At 48.6% G+C, this 26573-nt stretch overlaps 1 protein-coding gene across 6 annotated transcripts in view; it reads right to left on the bottom strand.

The window, feature by feature from the left end:
• EML1 (EMAP like 1) overlaps positions 1–26573 on the bottom strand; it is a 186884-nt gene that overhangs the window by 127253 nt on the left and 33058 nt on the right. The window contains exon 1 of one of the 6 annotated variants that reach the window (XM_045452055.1): positions 4205–4329. The exons of 2 other annotated variants lie outside the window; for them this stretch is intronic. Coding sequence is in view for 2 of the 4 variants with exons in the window: in XM_045452056.1 (XP_045308012.1) it covers positions 3266–3332 (67 nt within the window). In the remaining 2 variants the exon portion in view is untranslated. Of the gene's footprint in view, positions 1–249; positions 1282–3265; positions 3451–4204; positions 4330–26573 lie in introns of those variants that run through there. 3 more of the 6 variants (XM_045452056.1, XM_045452059.1, XM_045452061.1) reach the window with 3 other exon arrangements.

The following is a 26573-nucleotide window of genomic DNA, read 5'->3' as shown; positions in this document are numbered from 1 at the left end:
TTTCTTTCTGGGCTGATGAACATGTTCTAGAATTAGATACCGGTGAAGCGGGCACAATTCTGTGACTACGTGAAAAGGCACTTCATTGTATAGTTTCAAAGGTACGTCAGTCATATCTCAGTAAAGCTGCTAGTGAAACAAAAAAAGATTCAGAACCAAGCCTTTCGAGTCGTGTGGCTTCATAAAGTCACCAAATCTCTTTGAGCCTCAGTTTCCTCCTGTGCCAGAGAGGGCGGTAACACCACTCACCTCAACGGGAGGCTTTGGAGAAACCAGGGAGTAGAGAACGGTTAAGTATTTCCCAAATCCTAAACTGGCTTATCAATGATAACTTTTCTTCACTTTTCAACGGGTGAGGTTTTTCCCGGAGCAGTAAAAGAAGTCTGCGGTTTCTAGCTCGTTTGACAAGAGTTCTAAGTACTTGGGAGAAAAAAAGAGAGAGAGAGAGAGAAACAAAAACACACACAAAAAAAACGCTGCCCAAGTTTTCTCCTAACGTCAGGGTACCAATATCTGAAAGAAGAGAATGAGCTACACATCGCCTGGCTTTACACGTAGTATCCGCTGCAAATTAGGGGACACAGCAAGGAAAAACAGATCAGGGGAAGACGGAAATTTCATTCATTCGAACAAAGCTTTCTTTTCCCGCTCGTCTATATATTTATCTTGCCAGGAGGATGCGAACTGTGACCGTCCCCCAACGAAGAGGGATGGCCTGGATTTTCTGAAGCTAATACGGAACTATGACTTTTCAGCTCCTGTCACCATCAAAAGCTGGAAGCTTCAGCAACATACGAAAACAGAGGAGTTCATCTATGACACTGTTGTGGCCTGGCCATTGTCGTGTAAATCTCTAATTTAAAAAGAAAAAAAAAAATCTGTTTTTTCAAGGCAGCTAATGAAATACCCACATGTTTAATTTAGTTCTTGGGGAAACAGTGTTGCTACGATCCAGTGTTTTAATCGAATCATCATAGTCATTAACTGAATTGTATTCATTTATATTTTCACTTAATGGAAGCCTCTTAAAGTGAAGAATTGCACAGCAAAACATCTGTTGCTTAAGACATCATCCGTTAACGTCCATTTCTGCCCCCATAAACTACTCGTGCCGTAAAGTTTATTCATATGGTAACCAAAACATAATAAAAACAGAGCTATGAACTGTCTGAGGAAAGAAATTCAACAGTTATGATTCATTCACTTGTGTGATGAAATGACCTTACTGTTGGAGTTTGGCTATTTTAATGTGATTTTTTCTTAAACTATTACCCATGCAACATACAAGAGCTGGCCTTTACTTGCTTCTAGACATCATTTCCAGTAAAATACTTTATCAATACTGCTAAACGAGCAATTAACAGAAAAAAAAAAAAAAAAAAAGGCAGAAAACCAAAACACTCATGAATAGATGTGTAGGTCAACTTTACAACTGAGCTGCTATTTAGGAACATATGACCAGGCCCCCAAACAACTGCTCAAATAAAAATATCTAGGCTCGTTTTCATAACCTAAATCAAACTGTCAGCATATATGCCCACATATTAATGTTTCAAAACCCTTCCTGCCTGAAATTCACTTAATGTAATTTTCAGCCACATGCTTTTCACAACTAACATAAAAGGATTTTTATCGAAAACATGTAGGAAGCTGTACTACGTTCACATCAAAAATAGCAATTCAAGAGGCACCTGGATGGCTCAGTCGGTTATGTGTCTGACGGTCGTGGGTTCGAGCCCCACATCGGGCGCTGTGCTGACAAGGGAAACCCGGAGCCTGCTTCAAGTTCTGTGTCCTCCCTCTGTCTCTGCCCCTCCCTCTCTCTCTCTCTCTCGCTCTCAAAAATAAATAAACATTACTTAAAAAATAGTAATTCAAATAGGATTGATTGTAGGTCATTTAAGGAAACTATTCAAAATTTTGCCGAGAACTCTATTCAACCTATGGGAGAGCAAAATCAGACCCACGACTGCAAACTGTGAGGGATTCCAGGGGCTGGCAGAGCATCAGATACACTGTATCTGCCTTCAACACCTCCTGAGGACCGAAAACACAGGGCTTCTGCTCTGGGAAACTGCTGTTGCATCTGGAGAGTCAAAACTTTCATTCCACTGAAGAGCGCGTTACTAAGTTAATGAAGGCCTGCATGTGATTAACATGAAAATTATAGGCTGCTAAAACGATCAGGAAAACGCTTCCACGAAAAAGAGATCGATTCCACCAGGAATTAAACTATCATTAAAGACGAAGAATCAACACACCCAGGGATCTTCATTGCTACAGCTAATACCTCCTATTTGCAGGCAGGTGTTGATGAGCTAGAAAAGTTTCCCTAAACCACAATTACAATGGCAAAAATAAATTGCTCCAGTTGTCAAAGCACCTAGAATGCCAAATTATTCGCAAATTCTATACAACACACATTGTTTCTTCGTTGACAAACTTTTGGGACCCTCTGATAAAGCAATAAATCCGACGTCAAAAAAAAAAACTGGTTAACTTTTGTGCATGAATTATCATACGTCGGGTTCTCATAAAATATGCTGTGGTGTGAAAATCTTTTTCAACCCTGCTAGTGAGACTAAATAAAGCCTTTCAAGCACGAGAACATTACATTTTTCTTTTAAAGATGTCATATTTGGTAGTTATTTACCGTTTCCTTCCTGTAAAAAAAAATTTTTTTTTTTTTTTAATGCAACAAGATCTACCAGCCCGTAAACAAAACAGTGCGAGCACTTTCCAGCCAGGTTCGCCGCTCCTGTGCACCGCGTTGCACGGCGGCGGTTTCCCCAAAGTAGAACTGACCGGCTTCGCAGGCTGCGGCCGCCACGAGCACCGCGCACCTCCCCAGGGAGTGCTGTGCTACTCGGCGGTCTGTTTTCCGAGTTCCTCCCGCGGACCCTCCCAGGCGGACGCGAACCGGGCGGCCCCGAGCAACACGTCCCCGCGCCCGCGGCCGCCCCGGCCTCCCCACGCGCCGCCCGGCCCCGTGCGCTCCGCGGGTCCCCGGCACCCCCGGCCGCCGCCCGCGCGCCCTGGCGGGCCCGGCGCGGGCGCGGACGCGGGGCCCGGGGCGCGGGGCGCGGGGCGCGGACGGCGGGGGCGAGCCGGGCGCGGCCCGCGGGCCTGCACAATGCGCCCGCGGCGGCGGGAACCGCGCGCCTCCGCCGCAACTTTGCGCGGCCTCCCGGCCCCGGCCTCGCCCCCGCGCCGGCCCCGGCCCCCGCCGCCCGCGGCCCCCGCCCTCCCGGCCGCCGCCCCTCACCGTTGCAGAACTGGAGCAGCGAGGACGTGTCGTACAGGCTGCTGTAGCTCGAGAAGCCGTCCTCCATGCTGAGGCCGCCGGGCCGCGCCCGCTCCCCCCCGGCCCGGCCGCGCCGCCGCCGCTCACCCCCACACTGAGCCGAGCCGAGCCGCGGCCGGCGCTGGCGCTGGGGCCGGCCCTGCTGTGGCGGCGGCCGCGGCCGGTTACCATGGCAACCCCGGGCCCGCCGCCGCCGCTGCCGCCGCCGCCGCCGCCGCCGTCGCCGCCGCGCGGGCCCGACGCCGGCGCTGCCGGCGCTGCCCGCCAGGGGGCGGCCTCGGCGGGGCGGCGGGGCGGGGCCGGGGGCCGGGGACGCGGCCGGGCGGTCGGGTGCCCGAGCGCTGGGGGCCTGCGGGGGCGCCGGGGCCGGACCCCGCCGCCTCTCGGGACCGCGGCGTCCCCGGGAGGGCGGGACGCAGGGGTGGGGGGGGGGGGCGTGGGGGACAAAGGCAGCGGCGGGGCGGGGAGCCGGGCCGGGGGGAGCCCCTCCCCACCCCCCACCCTCACTGCGGGCGCGGAGGCCCGCGCTCCCCAAAGGCCCCGTCCCCGCGCCCGCCCGCAGCTCCAGGCCCAAACATGGACTGCGTGCCAGCCCATTTCGGCCGCGTTTCCCCCTCGCAGCGGCGCCGCTTTTGGCCGCGTCCTCCGGCCGCGGCGCGCCCCTCTCCCCACACGTTTTCCGCCGCCACGAGGCCCGGCCTCCGGGGAGGATTAGCGCGGGGTGGTGACTCCGCTCGGCCGTCGGCTCGCGGCCGGGGAGAGAGGCGGCCTGCCGCTGCAAATGGAGGCCGGGGCACCTGGGGCCGCACAGTCTGGGCGGCCTGGGAAGGAGCCACAACATCTGCTCTGCTCCTTCCCCTCTGATCGGCCCCTGCGGTACAGATTTGTCACATTACACACTTGTTAACTGGTTCCAGGAGCCCAGAGAGCCGTGTGCATTCCGTCTCGGGAAGACAGCGAGTTCCGAACAAGTTCCATAGCAGGAGAGGCACCCGGACCCACCAGTGTGTAACTTTCCCAGCGCGCGCGCACACACACACACACACACACACACACACACACACTCACACACCCACACTGCATTAATGACTGGAGTTCCACCACGCTCCGCGTCAAGTACCGGTGCTGGTAAATAACATAGGAGGAAGCAGGAGAGAAGGATGTCTCCGTTGGATGGTCCCCGGGGCGCAGGAGAGACTGCCAACATTTGAGCTCCTTGTCACACAATTGTTACAATTCACTTACACGATATAACCACATGTGATTCCCTTACATGTTCTAATTCACTTACATGTCTGAAGGGTTGCAAGTTGTTAGTATTCGCCTGTATGGGTTGAACACACTAGGTGAAGTGAGTAAAAAGTTTCCATCAGGGCGGTGTGTGGGCCTCACTGGGTTCAGAGGCAGAAGCAGAGGGCGTGGTGAGGGCGGGGGCTCTGTCCCTGCAAGTGTCCCTGCAAGTGACAACTGGCAGTAGAGATCACTGGCCATCATGGGCAGAAGGGAGGTTGAAGACCTTACCCCGGACCTGGTCAGGAAGACCAAGCACAGGGGGACAAGAGGGATTGTTCACAGGAAAAACACGTGTGGGACCCTGAAGGGCTGCGGGCACTGCTGGTTTGACCGTCCCAGTGCTTGAAGGACGATGGGAAGGACAGACAGCATGAGTGATCCGGGGTCTGCTACGGGCCGAAGGGCTGGTCTGATAGGAATGAACGGCTTGTATTGCAGACAGGTGGGAAATGAGATGGCACAGAGGCGGGGGAGAGCCAGGTGGGAGAGGCCCGGAGGGCCGGCGGAGGAGCCTGAACACAGCCGGCAGGAGGAGGGTGGGAGGCTTGCACACAAGCCAGTGGCTGCTAAGACTGCATTAGAGAGATGAGTCTGTGTGTGGACAGGACAGCAGGGCCTGGAGCTGGAGTGGCCCAGGGTGAGGCCAGGCCAGAGGGAAGAAAGAGAGACTGAGGGTGGGCCAGAGGGATGGGCCAGAGGGATGTGCCCGTAGGGCAGACAGCTGGAGAGGCGGGAAAGCCAAGACAGAGAGCAAGCGTCCCACTCAAAATGCCTGGAGCAAATGAAGATTGGAGATGGCCTGCCAGCGAACGAATGGGACTTGGGTAGAAGTTGTTAATGAACTTTCTAAAGGTGAGAATGGAAAGTCAACAGAAGCAGGGCAGAGACTACTGGTAGGGGTAACTAGGAGAGAAAGAAATTCCAAAAGAGCATCAGGAAAGAGAAACAGGGAAACCTAACGGGACATTGTCAGAAGACCATGGGGGAGGGGAATGGGGGGAAAAAAATAAAAGTTACAGAGAGGGAGGGAGACAAACCATAAGAGACTCTTAAATACTGAGAACTGAGGGCTGATGGGGGGCGGGGGAGAGGGGAAAGTGGGTGATGGGCATGGAGGAGGGCACCTGTTGGGATGAGCACTGGGTGTTGTATGGAAACCAATTTGACAATAGATTATATCTAATTTAAAAAAAAAAACACAAGCATCTGAAAAAAATAAATGAAGAAACTGTAAGCGCTGAGCGTTGCAAAGAGGCGGGCGCTTTCACAGAATTCTCTGCAGGACGGATCATGGAGGATGAGGCCTCCATCTGGTAGCAAAGAGCTTGCTGGGTGGCCAGGAGTGTCTTGGTGACCAGTGGGGACAGGAGCCAGGGCCTGCCGGTCATCAAAAGATGAGCACACGTAGATGCGTGTTTGAGAATTTTGGCAGGAAAAGGAAATGCGGGCCAAATACAGAGGGCAATGGAGGCAGCAGGGTCACAGAAAGCCACCCCGGCCACCGAGCAGCACAGGTAGACTGCAAGAGGCAGGTGCTATAATGGAAACCAATTTGACGATAAATTTCATATTTAAAAAAATAAATAAATAAAGCATAAAATTAATGATAAAAAATCAAATCAAGCAATCAATAAAATATGTGCATGAAAAAAAAGAGGCAGGTGCTGTAGAGAAGGGGGTTTTAGAGGACAAGACTTGACCTTTACCCTTGTCTGTCTTCCCGTTTCCCACCTTTCCGCCTTCGAATCCCATCCTAACCCTACCCTTACTCCACGTTGCAGTTTTACATATTAGGATACAGCAGAGACTTGGTATAAAAAGCTGACCGTGGCATTCTTAAACTTGGAAAGGAAATGATAATTATAAATAAGTGATTAAAAGAGGGTTCTTCTGAAGAATGTTAATATTCTTCATTTACGACTTTAAAGATAATGATCTTTGGGGCGCCTGGGTGGCGCAATCGGTTAAGCGTTCGACTTCAGCCAGGTCACGATCTCGCGGTCCGTGAGTTCGAGCCCCGCGTCGGGCTCTGGGCTGATGGCTCAGAGCCTGGAGCCTGCTTCCGATTCTGTGTCTCCCTCTCTCTCTGCCCCTCCCCTGTTCATGCTCTGTCTCTCTCTGTCCCAAAAATAAATAAACGTTGAAAAAAAAAATTAAAAAAAAAAAAAAAGATAATGATCTTTGACCACAACTAAGGAGAGTGAAGAATAAAGAAAATTCAGAAGTGGGGCAGGAGAAAAATTGAGCTGGAGATTTTCAGAGAAGATGTTACTTGCACTAGAGCAAAATTACAATTAAGAAGAGCTCAGTCCACTTGCTTTTGAGATGATAAAGATCGTTATTACGCTCTTAACCTAGAATATGAAACGGCTATGTTTTGGCGGCGCCTGAGTGGCTCAGTCGATTGAGCTTCCAACTCCGGCTCAGGTCATGATCTCACGGTCTGTGAGTTCAAGCCCCGCGTCGGGTTCTGTGCTGACGGCTCAGAGCCTGGAGCCTGCCTGGGCTTCTGTGTCTCCCTCTCTCTCTGCCCCTCCCCTGCTCATGCTCTGTCTCTCTCTCAAAAATAAACATAAAAAAAAAAAACAAAAAACTTAAGAAAAAGATCCATGGGGAGAGTCCAAGAAAGATCTCCGAGCACTTAATTAATGATGTATGGGTTTTGCACCCAAACACTTAAACAGTCTGTTGTTCTGTGTCATTTTGAAATACTTGGTGGCCCAAGACCAGAAACTGTTGTCATTGTAATAAGCGACGTATACTCTCAAGGACAATAGGACTAAAGCATTCCGTGGCATTAATAGAAGCATATTGTACAACGTGTGGAAAACAGATAGGAAAATAGAAGCTCTGTAGCCTTTATTCATAGAGAAGTAATAAAAAACGAAATTGCCCAGAAACGTAGGCCTCGTGTGTCTATTGTTTAATTCAGCATTTCTCCAAAAATAGTTAATCCAGTATCATGCTTGGGGCTGGGAATATAGCCACAGAACACAGTATTTTCCAAACTGCCAGTGTGGCCGTGTACTCGATTTAAAGAGTCATATGTGCACTTCAAAGAATAAAGTAGAAAATTCTACTTTAGTGGGCATGTACCTAGAGGAATTGAAAGCAGGGTCTTGAAGAGATATTTGCACAGCCCTGTTCATAGCAGCAACAGTCACAACAGCCAAAATGTGGAAACAACCCAAGTGTCTGTCACAGACGAATGAATAAACAAGATGTGATATATACGTACAATGGAATATTATTCAGTTTTTAAAAGCAAGGAAAATCTGACACCTGCGACAACACGGATGAACCTTGAGGACCTTATGCCGAGTGAAATAAGCCAGACACAGAAGCACAAATATTGCATGATTCCACTTGTATGAGGTCCCTAGAGGAGTCAAATTCATAGAGACGGAAAGTAGACTTGGGGGTGCCAGGGGCTGAGGGGGGTGGGAAGTTAGTGTTTAACAGGAACGGAGTTTCAGTTTGGAATGATCAGAAAGTTCTAGAGATAGATGTTCGTGATGGCCGTGTGACCGCATCATTGTATTTACTGCTGCTGACCCCTGCACTGAAAAGTGGGGGGGGGGGCTGATGATATTCTAAGAGCAAAGAAAAGTTGCCCTTCACTTAGTGTTGTGGGTTAAACTGTGTCAGCCCAAAATTCGTACGTTGAAGGACTAACCTCTACTACCCCGGAGTGTGACCTTATTTGGATGCAGGGTCTTCACAGAGGTCATGAAGTCAAACTGAGGTCATTAGGGGGGTGCCAAGGTGGCTCAGATGGTTAAGCGTCTGACACTTAATTTCAGCTCAGGTCATGATCTCACAGTTTATGAGTTCAAGCCCCTCGTGGGGCTCCTGGGTGACAATGAGAAGCCTGCTTGGGATTCTCTGTCTCCCTCTCTCTGCCCCTCCCTTGCTTGCTCTCTAACTTTCCCTCTCTGTCTCAAAATAAATCAATAAACATTTTCTAAAAATTGAGGTCATTAGGGCGGGCCCTAATCCAATAGGACTGATGGCCATATACAAACAGAAGGATAGGACACAGGAAAAGTGGACAGAGGAAAAAGACAGTTGTCCAGAAACCAAGGAGGGAGGCCTGGGACGGATCCTCCCCTTGTGGCCCTCGGAAGGAGGCAAGCCTGACAATCCCTTGATTTGGGCCTTCTAGCCTCCAGACCAATGAAGTGATCAATTTCTGCTGCTTAAGACCCTCTCCCCCACCCCCCCCACCCCCCCAGTGCATGCTCTTTGGTTACAGCCGCCCTGGCAAATTGACATAATATAGAATCCCAAAGTCAAGGGTTGGTTCTTCCATGGATTCAAGACACCATTCACTACTGATATCAAAATATAAAATACACTCTATGATAAGATTGTCACTCCATAAAATGAGAGGTAATCAGAGATTCTTGGCATCAATAAAGAGCATTAAATTCTTCGGTCTCCAACCTGCCTGTACTTTTTCTACAACGTCCCTGACAAATGGTCTCTCGGCCACCTCAGAATGGAAGAGCTTGAATTATTGAAAAGATTGTTGGTTATTTTTATCCCGAATCGCCCTTCCCAAAGCATTTTTCATAGACCGCACTTTTGTCCGGTTGATTGAATCTCCGGTGTCCCGGTGTAGGCTGTCTGCTCAGGAATCGTGCAGTAACAGCCTGTGTCCCAGTTTCCCCAGCTCCATTCTGTGACTCCAGGGTTAACTTGCCCAGAGAGGGGTTAACGATGTCATTTCATTCTCTGTGGCCTCTACCCCATGAAGGGCAAGCATCTTGGCACAGACTTTCAAGTGTGTCTGTGTTCCTGCAGCAAATGCTGTCCTTGGCCTCTGACACGCTCCCGCCACACCATGCTATCGGCAGCTAACGTTCATGACTCTCAGTCATGCCATGCACTTGACTGCTCTGGACCCCTGCCCATGCCCCAGCCCAGTGTGCCTTTGCCTTCCCCTCCCGCCAGCTTAGAGGCTGAATAATCCCGTCTGCTACACTTCCAACATCTGCTGGTACTTTACTGTATCCCTTATGTTAAGTTGGCCTTGCCTTAACCGGTGTGCGTGTGTGTGTGTGTGTGTCCATCCATCTCTCCCAGGAGATTAGATGCTCCAGACACTGGTCATGCTGGACATAATGTTGAAAGTAGTTGGCGCTGAGTGAATGCTGAGTGAATGAATGAGTGAATGAATGAACCTGCTAGACAACATCGGTTGCTCATAACACACGATAAGCTTCCAAATGCTTTGTAGAGAGTTCTTGCATTCTCCAGACTGAAACCCCCCATCCATCCTGTGATGTAGTCTCTCAACCCCTTGTCTGAATAGATGCCCACCTCGCTCAAACGGGCTCTTTTCTCCTGAATCCTGGACCCAGAACTGAATACAATAACCTCAGCAGACCGACCGGTGTGGCCTTTCCCTTTAACAACTTGGATGTTATGATTCTATTAATGCAACTGAAGTTTGTATTGATTTTTTTTCTTTTTTTTTTTTTGAGCAGTCAGGATGTATACTCTTGGTTCATGTTGAACTTCCGGTCAATTACAAACCTATCAGTCTTTTCAAATGAACTGCTGTTGGGTCTTCTCCATCTTGTACTGAGCTAATCGATTAAAAAAAAAGAAAAATCTAAAGACAGGATTTATCTTTACACTGTTAAATGTCATTTTGTTGGTTTCAACCCATCCTCTTAGCCAACCCAAATCTTTAAGCTCTGATATCTGGCATCTAAGGCATCAGCTTTCTGGCGATGGGGCGTGTGCCATAACAAACTCTTTAATGCCCTCGTTCATCCTTGTAATCAACAGACACGTTAGCAGCACAGGAGGGGGTGGGGCTCCGTGCACCCATCCAGATGCCTCACCAGCCGCATCTCCGTTGCTGTATTTATCAATACTCTAATATGTTTGTCCAACTAAATATGCAATTGCCCCAACTGGTTGTTCACCCAGCCTATTTTTCTTGAGTATGCACAGTGTTTTGTCAAGGATCTTTACCAGTGCTTTGTAAATCCAGTCTGGTAACGCCACGAAAAGAGAGAACAAAGTTGGTTTGGCTCTTAGGAACCGCATCTCCTTCCAAGATCATACATGCTACGTCTTCAAAGATCTGTTAGAATGTTTGCTCGGAACCCATATTAAACCCATCACATTTATCAGCCGTTATTTTCCAGAAGCCAACTTCTTCCGTGTTGGGGAAAATTATGACATTTTTCCCTTCCCAGTTTTCTGCAATGCCCATCTGGTGAGGTTCGAGATGGTTTGTCAAGGCCCAGAGAAGGCGGTCGCGGTAACTAAGGAGTGCCCACCATTTCTCACCTATCTTTGGGCTCTTGGCAATTCCTCTGGGGATGTTTCTTCTACACTCTCCAGTTTTACAACTGTTCTCCCTATGGGAGAAAAAGAAACCCACAAGGCAGAGTGCAGAATATGCAGACAGCTTTCAGAGTCTTTCAAGGCCCCTGGCCCCCCTGCTCATGCATCTGCCGCCCCAGTGAGCTCACGTTGCCCCAGACCCTCCCTAGTGGGCTGTCCCTGAGGCTCCCCCTGTGTGGTTCCCACTGCGGCAAGTGTCCTTCCACTCAGTCTGTAAGCTCCACTCCACTGGGCTCTTTTCTCCTGAACGAGATACAATAACCTCAGAGTCCTGCCAGAGTCCCCGCCTCTTCCGCTGCTTAGGGCAGGCAACACGTCCACGTGTGCCAAACCAACCTGCCTTTTGAAACTCTGTAGAAACTGGACCATTGACACCATGGGAGCTGGGCTTCTGCTCTTGGCTTTGTGTCTGTTCGCCTGCCCCGCCCCCACGCCTCAGCCCCCCAACACCTCCCCGCCCCCCCAGCAGCCAATGTGGAGTCCTCATAGCGTTCTCCTTGGTCTCACGCCCGGGAACCTGGTCCTCACGTTTGCAGACACAAAGGTGAGTCGGCTGTAACTCGGGGAAGCTGGCTCCTGACTACCTGTGCACATCCTGTCCTGGACGGGCTGGGGCGGGTCAGAAGCACTGGCTGGGAAACAGCACACACAGCCTTATCAGGGGCCTCTCTCCAGCCTCATTCCGCTATCACAGGACTGTCGGCACCGGAGAATCATGAACTTCTGAGCCGTCCACACTTGACTTGTTAATAGTCCAATGGATTTGAAAACTTCTTACTATCCGAGAAGCCCATGGCTTGTCTCCTCTCAGAAGGTTATTTGCTCAAAAGTGTTCTTTTTTTGTGTGTGTTTAATTTATTTTTGAAAGAAAGAGAAAGAGAGAGAGTGGGGGAGGGAGGGGCAGAGAGAGAGGGAGACACAGAATCCAAAGCAGGCTCCAGGCTCCGAGCTGTCAGCACAGAGCCTGACGCGGGGCTCCAACCCACAAACCGTGAGATCATGACCAGAGCCGAAGTTGGGCGCTCGACCGACTGAGCCACCCAGGTGCCCCGTCACTCAAAAGTGTTCTTGATGATCTGGATTCATCAAAATGATCTACAAGTTTTGAAGCGTCTGAATTGAAGTGGAAAATTTGGAGTAATGTTCGATTGGCTTTCCCTTTCTAGAGTTATGTGTGATTTAGGAAACTTGACATTGTGACTGTCTATAATTCATACAGTCATGCAGGTGTTGCAATAGATTACAAACAAAATCCCCGTTGCAACGTCTTCACTCAACAGTGTCATTTTCAGGAATATTTGCAAGGTTTTATGGCAGCTTTTGGCATACCACCGACTAACCGCAGAGTAAATACACCAATATCAGGTCGGCTGTCCATCCCAGAGTGCCGGGGCAGCCAGATTTGTGCCTGTGTCCTGGGTGATCAGCCAGAGCCCCCCTGTGGCCCTGGGGTGTTCTGGTTTGGAAGACAAATTATATGGCAGTGCTAGCTAGCATGGAAAGACTTAGAATCTCTCCATATTGTATATTTGAAAAATTATTGAGATTCACACAAGTATATTTAAAGCGCTACCTTAAGCTGCCTCATGGCCTCAAAGTTGCAAAAAATAAAGTTGCCAGGAATCTGAGTATTTATCTGGAAAGCCAAGTAAAAGACCTGCTTCTGAAGTTTGCCTTGTCCCTGCCCACCACTTCCATCACAGGCTCTTACATTTCTGTGGGCTGGACGCATAACACTTGTTTGTAATTAGCCCAGGGTCCTGGAAGCCTTGCTAAAATGTTTGCCTTTGGACTTTAGACTCCAGCTATCCCACTGATTAAGGCAAAAGTTTAAAGGGTCTTCTGATGAGAGATCAGTGGTGAGACACTGCTGCTCCTTCCTCACTCATGGCTTGCTCACAGACAGGGTGCTGACCATTGGCTCACTCCTTTGCACACACTGAGTGACCACTCTGGGCTGGGAACAGAGGACACGAGGGGGAATAAAGCACCAGCCCAACCCTGGGGGTCTCATGGTCCAGGAGGAAGCATATGCACAGGAACACACCAAACACACAGGAGGGGACCAAGGCTCACTGGGGAAATGTGCCACCTGCCACCCATGCATGAACTCCAGCCCATGCTACATGTCTATAGGGTGGGTAGTACTGCCTCAGTTTTACACATAGGGAAACTCCCCTGGGAGCAGAGGGGCAGGTGCCTCGCTTGAGGTCACAGGGCTGGTGAGTGGTGGAGGCAAGGTTTAAAACTGGTGCTTTCCAGTCCAGACCCTCATTGTACTGTTCTCAACGACCATCTCTGAAGCTGAGGAAGACATTTGAGAGCCGAGGGGGAAGGAAGGGAAGACTTTACCCAAGAAGCTGGGTAATAAAAGCTGACATCCCTGCATCCCCAGAGGCTGGGCAGATGGAGACAAGCCAGGGGTGGATGGGCCCAGAGCTCCAGCCCTGATAGCCTGGGAGATGAGACAGTGGGAGGACAAGGGGAAGCTGTCCAAGAAGAGGCTAGCATGTCTGGGAAATGATGAGCCGCCCAGCTCTGTTCAAGCCAAGCATGGGACAAGGAGGTCAAACTGGAGGCCCCACTGCGGAAGGTCTGGGCGCCCCTACTACGGGGTTGGCTTGGCCCGTGGGTAAGAAGAAGTCCCTGGACACCACACAGTTAGGCTGTGCCTTAGGAAGGCTGATTGGAAAAGGTGTGTAAACTGGACCAGGGGACACTGGGGACATGAAAACAATCTAATGGACCCCCGGCGTACCTTTGGGTGAAGTGGTAAGACCCTGGGCACCGGCCTCCCAGGTGGGTCAAGAATGGGCTGGCCAGACCAGGCTGCTGATTCAGAGGACACCAAGGAAGGATGTCTTCTAAGGGAAAGGGAGTTGGGGGGGGGGGGGGCGGTGCAGGAAGTGAGGTGGGTATGGGGAGAAGGCCATGGTTTGGGCAATGAGGATACCACTGGGGACCCAGAGGCTGGACAGCTGAGTAGTGACAAGGCCAGAGGGCTAGAAGTGGCCAGGATCAAGCAGTCACACAGGGAGACCGTGTGACTCCCTCATGGGCAGCATGGCCAGGGTGGGGGGAAGGGTACTTTGTCAGGGTGGGAAGAGTCAGAGGAAGGGAAGTTGGTGACAATTCAAGGAGGCAAGAGATGGCTGCTGGGACAGGCTTCCAGAGGATGTGGTGTGTGGGGGGAGTCTCCTTGGACAGAAGGATGGAGAGCATGTCTTCTGGGAGGAAGGGTCAGAAGGACGAGATGCATGGACAGCCACAAAAAACGTGAGGTTTCCTTTATTTCTTCAACAGATATTTTGTTGGCAACATAATCGCCCTTGTAATGGAGACCTAACAGTGGCCTTCTAGGGAAAGGCGGTGGACCAAGCACGTTCTGCTGAAGCTTCTCATGCCCACGGGCAGAGGGGATGGAAGGAGAGGATGTCCACAGAACCACAGGCTGGGGAGCAGGACAGGACAGGTATGGGCTCATCTGCCCCCAACAAGCTGCCACTGAAGCCAGTAAGGCTGGGGCAACCAAGAAGCACCCCATCTGCTACCACAGAGCCCCCCAAAGATTCAAGGACTGACAGCACCAGCACCTATGGAAATGAGGGGCACAGGAGACGCTGGAAACAGGAGGATTAGCCAAAAGTATGCTTAGGAAGCTACTACGGACTGAATCACGTCTCCCTGAATGCCTATGTTGAAGCCTTAACCTCATCGTGGCTGTATATGCAGATAGGGCTTAAGGGAGTAATTAGGGTTAATTGGGGTCATAGTGGTGGGCCCTAATCTGATAGGATTGTGGCCTTATAAGAAGAGGAAGATCTCTCTCTCCACACCGCCCCCCCCCCAATCCCTCTCCCTCTCCACCATGTGAGGACACAGTGAGAAGTCTGCTGTCCACAGCCAGGAAGAGGGCCCTGTGGGTACCCTGAGCTGGGACTTTCAGCCTCCAGAACTGGGAGCAAATAAATTTCTGTTGCGTAAGCCCCCCGCCCATAAAGGTATTTTGTCTGGCAGCCCAAAGTGACTGTGACAGAAGTGGTTAGACCCCTTCCCGATGCCTTTGCTCTCCCTGAAGAAGATTAGAGTTTTGGTCTCTGCAACAGGGGAAGTAGGGGGTTCTCTGCACCAACAGATGCCAAGGGGTGCCATCCTGAAGATGAGAAAGAAGTGATTGCCTAAAGCTGAACGAGGAACCATCCTCCAGCCCCCTTCCCACCCTCAGCTCTGGCAATCTTGGCAGTCAAGTGTCTGCTCATGGGAGACCCTTCTGTAGGGAACATGACAGGCCTGGAGGTGTGGAAGGTCCAAAGTCATAGGGGAGTCCTCCTGTTGACAAGCCTCATCTGTGGACTCAAAGCTTCAGGCAGGTTTTGAAGGTCCCTCTCTAAAATGTGGATGGAGGGGCTGAGGTCTGTAAACACTTGAGAAAATATACAAGGATAAAGGGAGGGGAGTAATAAAGGATAAAAGGAGGGGCCTGTAATCCAGGCCCAGACGAACCATCAAGCGTGTAAGGCTAAAGATGTTTTCAGTCATGCAAGTTCTCAAAAACTTAGCTGCCCTGTGCCTCCTTTCTCAGGAAGCTACTGCAGGATGTGTTCCACCAAAGTGAGGGAGTTGCCAAGAGAGAAAAAGACATGAGATCCAAAAACCAAGGAATCGGATCCAGGAGAGAGGTGAAAGGAATCCCCAATGATATGGGATGAGAGATCGCAAGGCATCAGTTGTGGAAAGGACAGTAACAATTTGCCAGCAGGCAGCCAGTCAGATGTCAGCCAGAGGACACGGGTGCTGGAGAAATGCCACCAAAAGATGAAACTGGAAACTATTGAGAGGAGATTTACACACAAGCCAGAGTATTTGGGAGATGATGTGGTGATAGATACATACAAAACAGAAGACGGTTACTTACTCCAGGAAAACAAAAAATTGTAGAAGAAAGGAAATTCAATCATATACCACATGGCTTAACTATGGAGAGCATTTCATTGTCACAATAATATAAACACATAATGATCAAGTGAAAAAATAATGATATGACACAAACTTGACCAAGGAGGCGAAAGGCCTGTACTCTGAAAACCATAAAACACTGATGAAAGAAATTCAAGATGACACAAAAAAATGGAAAGATATACCATGCTCATGGACTGGGAAAACGAGTATCGTTAAAATTTCCATACTACCCAAACTAATCCACAAATTCAATGCAATCCCTATTAAAATACCAACCGCATATTTCACAGAGCTAGAACAAATAATGCTAAAATTTGTATGGGACTGACTACAAAAGACTCCAAATAGTCAAAGCAATGTTGAAAAAGAAAAAAACTAGAGGTATTGTAATCCCAGATTTCAAGATATACTACAGGGACTTTTGGATGGCCCAGTCAGTTGAGTGTCTGTTCGACTCTTGATTGCGGCTCAGGTCATGATCTCATGGTTCATGGGATTGAGCCCTGCGTTGGGATGTTATGGCAAAGCTTGGTTGGGATTGTCTCTCTCCCTCTGTCTCTGCCTCTCACCCACAGTCATTTGAGCACACATGTGCACGCTCTTCCTCTCTCTCTCTCCCTCAAAATAGAGAAATAAAAAAAGAGACAATCTCTTCAACAAGGGGTGCTGGGAAATTGGACAAAAACATGCAAGAGAATGAAACTAGACCACTTTCTTACACCAGACACAAAAATAAACCCCAAATGGTTTAAAGACCTAAATGTGAGACCTGAAACCATAAAATTCCTACAAGAACACATAAGCAGTAATCTCTTTGACATCAGCCATAGAAACATTTTTCTGAATACATCTGCTCTGGCAAGGGAAACAAAAGCAAAATTAAACTCTTAGGACTACACCAAAATAAAAAGTCTCTGCAGAGCAAAGGAAACCATCAGCAGCATAAAAAGACAACCTACTGAATGAGAGAAGATATTTGCAAATGATGTTTTCAGTAAGGCGTTAATATCCAAAATATATAGAGAACTGATACAACTCAACACCAAACAAACAAACAAACAAACAATCCGATTAAAAATGAGCAGAAGACGTGAATAGACATTTTTCCAAAGAAGACATCCAGATGGCCAACAGACACATAAAAATTGCTCAACATCACTAATCATCAGGGAAATGCAAATCAAGACTGCAATGAGATATCCCCTCACGCCTGTCAGAATGGCTAAAATCCAAAAAAACACAAGAAACAACAAGTGTTGGCAGGGATGTGGAGAAAAAGGAACCCCTGTGCACTGTCGGTGGGAATGCAAACTGGTGCAGCCACAGTGGGAAACAGCATGGAGTTTCCTCAAAAAAAATTAAAAATATGACTACCGTACGATCCAGTAATCCCACTACTGGACATTTACCCAGAGAAAACAAAAACACTAATTTGAAAAGAGACACGCACCCCTATGTTTATAGCAGCATTATTTACAATAGCCAAGATGTGGAAGCAGGCCGAGTGTCCATCTATAGATGGACGGATATATATGAAATATATACATATGTATTGGAATACTACTCAGCCATAAAAAAGAATGGAATCTTGCCACTCGCAATAACATGGATGAGTCTAGAGGGTATAATACTAAGTGAAATAAGTCAGAGCAAGAAAAATATGATTTTACTCATACGTGGAATTTAAGAAACAAAACAAATGAACAAAGAAAGAAGAGACAAAGAAACCAGACAGAGGTGGGAGGTGGGGGGAGGATGGGTGAAGTAGGTGAAGGGGAATATGAACACACTTCCCGTGATGAGCAACGACTTATGTCTAGAACTGTTGAATCATGAACCTGAAACTAATATAACACTGTCTTTTGTACTTGAAGAAGAAGAAGGAGAAGAAGGAGAAGAAGAAATGATAACGTGACTATATTGGAAAGATGGGGAATGTGTGTGCACGTGTGGGTGTGGAGTGAGTCACGCGAAAGAGAACCGAGTCTTCATCCGCTGTGGTGGGGCATTCCAGATAACACGTTTCTGAACCCGGCAGAGCAGGAAGAATCAGGATACTTATATTATTTCAAGAAAGGTGCCCTTTGCACACCAAAAGGAACGGATACAATGTTTGGAAGTGGCAGTTGGTTCTGGGAAGTCAGAAGGTGGGGTTGGTACGGTAAATGAGGGAAGCTAACTGCTACTTTTTGTTTTGTTTTGTTTTTGTACTAAGCCCTGGAGAAGTACTTGATTTTTTCAAACATGGGCAGTATGGAGGCGCCTGGGTGGCTCAGTCGGTTGAGCTTCCGGCTTCGGCTCAGGTCATGATCTCACAGTTTGTGAGTTCGAGCCCCGCGTCGGGCTCTGTGTTGACAGCTCAGAGCCTGGAGCCTGCTTCCCATTCTGTCTCCCTCTCTCTCTGCTCCTCCCCCACTCATGCTCTGTCTCTTTCTCTCCTTCAAAAATAAATAAAAACATTAAAAAAAATTAAGAAAAACTATGTGCAGTATGGACTTAATGAACTGAAATTAAGTTTAAACTTATAGGTACATTGGGGCACCTGAGTGGCTCAGTCAGTTAAGCATCCAACTTTGGCTCAGGTCATGATCTCGCAGCTTGTGGGTTCAAGCCCCGCACTGGGCTCTCCACTCTCAGAGCCTGGAGCCTGCTTCAGATCCTCTGTCTCCCGCTCTCTCTGCCCCTCCCCAGCTCGTGCTCTCTCTCTCAAAAATAAATAAGCATTAAAAAGATAAATAAAATTATATGCACATTTCAATCTAACTTCTTAAGCTTCGATTTGTTAACTTGCTCTTTAGTTCGTTCATTCATTCATTCATTCATTCTACAGACAGTGAGTGTGAACCTTCTTCTGAAAGTCAGGTGCTGTGTCAGAGGAAGAAGTTTCAGTTCCTGCCCCTAAAGAACCTTTCCTTTTCATAAGAAAAACTTCAAGGAGGTTAAAGATTTAGGTGCCATTTTACTTTGTTTTGTATCGTAGACGGGTTTCCGAAGAACTCTAAATGGTGTATTCGTAATTCCACTGAAGCCTTGGGACGATGTGGCTGGGGCTTCTGATTTAAAGGGCCTTATGACAAACCTGTCGGGAAAATACAATCCACATGATGTACTACTGTATAAACTCATATTTTCATATAGTGGCCACTTCGGTGAGAGACAGATGTGGCAGCAGGAAAGGTAGTCTGAGAATACATTTAGGGGCAACACACAGCCATTTGGGAAGAGAAGAATTAATTTATGACCAGTATTACTAATGACCACAAGTTAGAATTCATTTATGTACTGTGGTGTGTCCTTAATTACATTATTATGTGCATTCTTTTTTTTTTTTTAAGAACTTTTTATTTTAACGTTTATTTATTTTGGGGACACAGAGAGACAGAGCATGAACGGGGGAGGGGCAGAGAGAGAGGGAGACACAGAATCGGAAACAGGCTCCAGGCTCTGAGCCATCAGCCCAGAGCCCGACGCGGGGCTCGAACCCACGGGCCGCGAGATCGTGACCTGGCTGAAGTCAGACGCCCAACCGACTGCGCCACCCAGGCGCCCCATGTGCATTCTTTTTAAAATAAGTTTATTTATTTAATTAAAAATTTTTTTTGATTTTTTTTATTCCTTTTTGAGAGAGACAGAGCGTGAGCGGGGGAGGGGCAGAGAGAGAGAGACACACACACAGAATCCAAAGCAGGCTCCAGGCTCTGAGCTGACAGCGGGAGCCGGAGGCAGGGCTCGAACTCACTGATCATGACCCGAGCCGAAGTCATGACCCGAGCCGAAGTCGGACGCCTAACTGACCGAGCCACCCACGCGCCCCAGTTTATTTGTGGATTTTGAAAGAGAGCAGAAGGGGCAGAGAGAGAGGGAAGACAGGGAGAGAGAAAAAAATCTCAAGCAGGCTCCGTACTGTCAGCGTGGAGCCCCATGCGGGGCTGCATCCTGCGAACAGTGAGATCGTGACCTGAGGTGAGATCATGACCAAGGGTCAGACGCTCAACTGACTGAGCCGCCCAGGCGCCCCTGCTATTACGCGCATCCTCATTATGTGTCATGTACTGATTAAAAACTAGCCATATCCAACGAATGGAGTGCTAAAATGTTCATCTATAGGTCACTGGGATTCTGCACTAATTAATTTCACAGATTTTTTACACTTTCTCCATTTATAACAGATATGACTTCTTCCTTTCAGCTCCAACCGTGAGGACATTGAGGACAGACTCGTCAACATGTTTAATATATGAACGGCCATTTTACCCACTGAGGTTTTTATTTTTGCCCAAAGATTTGTATTGCATCAGATTACAGCAGCAGGAAATATTTTTAAAAAATAGCCATAGTTTGGGAAAACCACCTGTTTTAGTTGGAAGAGTATACATATATAAACTGTATCATGCAAATTGGCTAAGAAAATGCTCTTTCTCCCAAATGCTACCTTTTGTGCTGTGACTATTTAAAAAAAAATTTTTTTAACTTTTATTTATTTTTTTGAGACACAGAGAGATAGAGCATGAGAGGGGGAGGGTCAGAGAGAGAGGGAGACACAGAATCCGAAACAGGCTCCGGGCTCTGAGCTGTCGGCACAGAGCCCGACTCGGGGCTCGAACTCACAGACCGTGAGATCGTGACCTGAGCCGAAGTTGGACGCTCAACCGACTGAGCCACCCAGGCGCCCCTGTGCTATGACTATTTATAACGTCCTTGCTGCTGCCCCAAAACTGCCATGATGTGGGAAACAGAAGGGGCTAATAAGCAGTACCCATGATTTAGGCATGCCTTTCACATTGGTACAGAAATTATGTTGAATAAAATACATCGCACCGTAATGGAAATGCATCTTGCACACGGTGGCCAGGTCGGTTTGCTACAGCCCAGCTCTCATCCAATCACTACCCTGCTCCGAAGTCCCTAGTAGCTCCCCATTGCCCACCGATGAAGAGTAAACCTGGCCTATGAGCTGCTGTGACAGGGTCAGTGGGGATATGTCTTATCTGCCGGTGCCTCAGCCCTGCTGCCCTGTGAGATGAACCATTTCATTCTCTGGATACACCCTCACTCTGTTCCATCTCAGACTTTGCGCTGTCCCTTCCTGTTTTCTTTTTTTTAGTAGGCTTCATGCCCAACGTGGACCCCAACGTAGGGCTTGAACTCACGACCCTGAGATCAGGACCTGGGCTGAGATCAAGAGTCGGATGCTTAGCTGACTCAGCCATCCAGATACCCCTGGTGTCTTTCCAAGTAAAGGAAGACACTAGAGCTTTCTCTCTCCTCCACGAAAGGACACAACGAGAAAGTGGCTGTCTGCAAGCCGAGGGAGAGTCTCCCCAGAAATCAAAGTTGCCTTGACCTTCAACATCCAGCCTCTAGAACTGGGAGAAAAGAAATGTCTGTTGTTCAAGCCCCCAGCCTGTGGTATTTTATTATGGCAGCCCAAGCAGACTAATACAGTCCCCGTTTTCCCAGTCACTGTCTCTCAAGGGTCGTCTCAAATGCCACGCACTCAGGGACCCTCTCCTCCCTCCTTGCCGGATGCCCTCTCCCTGCGCCGAGCCCTTCAGCATCCGGTCTAGAGAAATCCCAAAATGTGGGACTTTGCCCCTTGCACCCAGTGCAGTCTGCAGTCCCTGAGGACAGACACTGGATGCCCCCCGATGCTCTGCAATTAGAAAGGGGATTCGCCGCGGACCCAGAGCTTCCCGGAACTTTCCAAGAAGGCTGTGACGCTCTGCCTGTCTACAGCACTGTACCAGCAGGCTACATTCCTAATTCTATAACAGCATTAGAATGTAAAATGCATGTCAGTATGAAAAGAGGAACAGCCTCCTTTTTTTTTTTTTTTTTTTTTTTTGTATTTTGTAACTAGAGAGACGCTTTATGATCACTGGACTCATTTTCATTTTAAGCTAATTAGTAAATTGCATTTTTGGCTCTTTAACTGGCTAGGTTAAATTTAGCTCATCTCTTCCCTTAAACTCAAGCTGTCAGTGGGATTTGCAATTAGAATTTTCACTCCCAACTTTCTTTGCCATTCAGGGGGATGCCAGCAACGTACCCCCACCTCTAGCCCTTTCTCCCCACAGCTTCTCCTGACCCGAGGCTCCCCGTGGATGCACCAAGACAGCTCCTTACCCCTAAGCTTTGCGGGTCACCCACGAACAAGGCTGACATCCTTGGATTGCCCCCAGGCGGGCAGGGCACACGCCCACCGCTGCAAGTCAGCCGTCGGTCACACAGCCGAGTGCCTAGCATACAGCAGCCCCAAGGGACTTATTAAACTATGCAGTAATCACACGACCAGGACTGGAGCAAGGGCCTGGAGCCCCTGATGTGCTGGGCAGGAGCCCTTTCCTTGCTGGACAGGGGCGAGGTCTGAGGGGTCCCGGAAGGAGGCCGCTGGCAGGACAAAAGGGTACATTCAGGAGAGGACTGGGGGACGAGGCATAATTACAGAAATACTGAGCAGGACAGAAATATTTGCATCGTAGCCATCGCCATGACCAAATCAGATGCACGAGCTGACTGCGTGCCCAACCAGGCCCTAAAGATGCCTAAGAACATCCCGGTGAAGGGCACGGATGTGTGTCAGCGCCGAGGTCACCGGCCACCCCCGCGTGGCTGTCTCTGGTGACCAGAGACATTGTGAGGGCCGGGGGAAGTCCCCATCCCTAGCATCCGACCCTCCCACCTCCAAGCCCTCTGCCCTGTGCTTGGAGCTCAGCTTCCCTCCCTCCCACCTGGTCTCCCCTTGAGCCCTGCAAAGGGCCCCTCCCCAGCCCGAGCTCTTCCCACCCACCCCAGCCGCCCTGCCCCGAGCCTGGTTCACAGGCCCACGACCCCAGCCCTCAGCCGGACGGCCTGAGGATGCTCACCCAGCCTTTGTCAGGCAGAAGAAAGACACCTGGCCAGTTCCTCCCAGTGTGAGCTCCCCGCTGAGACCAGCCTTAGGAGCACAGCGCCTGCATCCGACCTCTTCTCGTCCTCCTTAAGCAAGATGGGCCTGTGCTTTCCAAGAAGAGAGACATCCATCCATTATGCAGGCACTAATGGGCCTCTGGGCCTCCAGAGCTGCTGGGAGCAGGGCGGGTCTGTGAGGGGGGGCACGCCCACCTGGCCTGGCGGGATTCTCTTCCCATCCCCGCCCCTGCTCTGGGCCACAGGGCCCCGCGGTCTCCGGGTGGTGGCAAGTAGGGCAGAGAGAGCCACCCCAGGGGACAGGCGGCAGTTAGTGAAATGAGCTCAGTGATCTGGGGAGGCTACAGAGCACAGATGGCATCTGCGAACAAGCCGCGTCTTTGCAGTCAGAGCTACTTGGAATTTGGGCGGATTACCTGTGGGAAAACTGGGAAACGTTTTCTCTCTCCCAGATGTGGGACCTCCCAGTGTCTTTCCAGCCCTGGGCTTTCCTCCTGTGGCCCCGGCTGATTCAGAGGCTCCCAAACACCCAACCACGGGGCAAGGAAAACGTGCAAAGAGTTTTTGTGATGCACCCAATGAGTTTGATTTCAGGCCTCTGTCTTGTTTGGAGATTGTCCGTCTGACATTTTTGTGATCTTTTTTTAAATGAAATGATAGCTCCAGTAGATGATCATTATTTTTATTTTCTACTGTTTAAAAAAAATTTTTTTTAACGTTGATTCATTTTGGAGAGAGAGACAGAGTGTGAGCGGGGGAGGGGCAGAGAGAGAGAGGGAGACACAGAATCCGAAGCAGGCTCCAGGCTCTGAGCTGTCAGCACAGAGCCCGACGCGGGGCTCCAACTCACAAGCTGTGAGATCATGACCTGAGCCGAAGTTGGACGCTTAACTGATGAGCCACTCAGGTGCGCCCGTTATTTGTATTTGTAAATGTCCTTATTTAGCAAAATAAAGTTTGCAGCCTTATGTTGCTGCTTGGGGGGCGGTGGTCAGGGACATGCAAGCAAAAGTCTGTGAATCACGTGTAGCAGCAAGGACTGGACCCTGAAGGACTCTTACTTTGGGCTTTGGTCACTGGAGGCCCCAGAGGGGGGTGGAGGGGGAGGGGACACAGATGTTCACCCATCTGTGAAAACGGCATTACGACCACACTGCTCCCAGTATGTTCAGGAAACCTGGGGCGGGGGGGTGGGGAGGGGGGGGTCTCTTGCATTTTGTTCAATGAGCTCTTCCAGTAACAGCACCTGCCCCTTGCCTGCCAGGCATTAGAGCGCCCTGGGTCAAACTGTGGGTCGTGACCCACTCTTGGGTCATGAAATCAATTTAGGAGGGGACTGAGACCAGCATTTTAAAAAGAAAGACCGTGGAGCAGAGCAGAAAATATCAGAGTATGTGATGTGTAAACATGGAGTAGGGTAAATATTGATTCATAAGCCTTTTGTTTCATATACATATTCAAATGTATGTGTATGCGAATACATATTCAAATATATTAATATATTCAAATGTATACATATATTCACACATGTTATATTCATATATACACATATATGTGGGTGTGTATAGATTGACAGATAGATGACAGATATTCTGTGTGGAGGAGTAAATTCCTCACAAGCCCACCCTCCTGCAGATAACATCTACAAACTTACAAATTATGGACAAAATAGCCAAAACCATATCTTGAGGGCCCTGGAGAGTAAACATAAGCAGGTAGGTTTGGGAGTAGCATTAAAACCCAGAAGAATCAACCCAAATGGGACAATTTCCCATTTTTGTGGCCTTGCCTTGAAGGCAGCCACATTTGCGGTAGGGGGACAAGGTGGCCAAATTCTAGGAGAAGGCCTATTTTCCCTCTGGACTGAGGAACCAGGAGAAGGAAGCGTGGACAACCACAGTGGTTGGAGAGTGGGGAGGAACCCCATAAAGGAGAGAGCCGGAGAAGGAACCCAAAACATTTTGTGTGTAAACCCCGCCCGAGCTTCCGGCTGACCCCCAAACCACATGTGTGTGTGGCATGTTAAAAGCAGTTTAACCAAGATCTGGGCCCCCACCCAGCACAAGTGTCACAGAGTTTGAAGTTTGAGTCTAGCCAAGTTAATTCTTCCTGAAACGAGAACATCAATTCTATTCAAAACAATGTCACAGACTCCAGAGTTTCTACAACAGAACATTCAGGATACAATCCGAAATTACTCCGTATATGAAAAGCCAGGAAAATGCAACCCGTTCTCAAGAAAAAAGGCAGTCAACAGAAACCAACCTTAAGATGACCCAGATATTGGAATTATTAGGTAAGATCTTTAAAATTTTTTTTTTCAACATTTATTTATTTTTTTTGTGACAGAGAGAGACAGAGCATGAACGGGGGAGGGGCAGAGAGAGAGGGAGACACAGAATCGGAAGCAGGCTCCAGGCTCTGAGCCATCAGCCCAGAGCCCAACGCGGGGCTCGAACTCCCGGACCGCGAGATCGTGACCTGGCTGAAGTCGGATGCTTAACCGACTGCGCCACCCAGGCGCCCCTATTAGGTAAGATCTTTAAAATAGCTATTATGACAATATTCAACGAGGTAAAGAAAAGTGTGTCCTAACAAAGAAAAGATAGGATATCTTAATCAGGAGATTTAAAATATAAAAATGAACCACTTGGCAGTAGTACTCATAAGAGTTAAAAAGTAGAAACAATCCAATGTCCATCAACTGATGAGTGGGTCAATGGCAGGTGGTATATTCCTACAATGGAATATTATTTGGCCATTAAAAAGAATGAAGAATTGGTGTAGGCTACCACATGGATAAACCTTGAAAACACTGTTAAGTGAAAGAAACCAGTTGCAAAGACCACATATTGTATGGTTCCATTTATAAGGAATTTCTAGAGTAGGAAAACCTGTAAAGGCAGAAAGTAGACAAGTAGTTGCCAGGAGCTGGGGAGAAGGAGGAATGGGGAGTGATTGCCAGTGAATATCAGGTTTCTTGTAACGAAATTGGTGTAATGAAATTTCTTGGAATGATACAGTAGTGATGATTGTACAATTTTGTGACCATACTAAAAAAGTCTGAATTGTCCATTTAAAATTAAATGAAATTTTCAGAACTGAAAACCCTAGTATCTGAAATGAAAAAAATTTCACTGAGTGGACTCAGAATGAGAAGGGATGGGGCGCCTGGGTGGCGCAGTCGGTTAAGCGTCCGACTTCAGCCAGGTCACGATCTCGCGGTCCGTGAGTTCGAGCCCCGCGTCGGGCTCTGGGCTGATGGCTCAGAGCCTGGAGCCTGTTTCCGACTCTGTGTCTCCCTCTCTCTCTGCCCCTCCCCCGTTCATGCTCCGTCTCTCTCTGTCCCAAAAATAAATAAACGTTGAAAAAAAAAAAATTTAAAAAAAAGAATGAGAAGGGAAAAATAATCCATAAACTTGAAAAGGGATGAATGACAATTTTACAATCTGAAAGAGAAAGAAAAAGACAATAAAATTAACAGAGCCTCAAGGACACATAAAACAATATCAAAGTTTTAAAAGTTCCAGAGGACAGGAAGAGAACGGGCAAGAAACCTATCTGAAGAAATAACAGCTGAAAACTTCCCACACTTGAAGAAAAACAAACATAATTTCAAGAAGCCCAGCAAATCTGAATAGGATCAGTGAAGAAAGCTATGTCTGGGGGACATCAGAACCAAACTGGTGAAAACCAGATAAAGGCAACACCTGGAAAGTAGACAGAGAAAAACCATGCATTA

This window comes from Leopardus geoffroyi, chromosome B3 (assembly GCF_018350155.1).
Source record: "Leopardus geoffroyi isolate Oge1 chromosome B3, O.geoffroyi_Oge1_pat1.0, whole genome shotgun sequence".
Classification (NCBI taxonomy): Eukaryota; Metazoa; Chordata; class Mammalia; order Carnivora; family Felidae; genus Leopardus; species Leopardus geoffroyi.
Note: the sequence above shows the minus strand (reverse complement) of the source record. Positions and strands in the feature narration are given on the sequence as shown.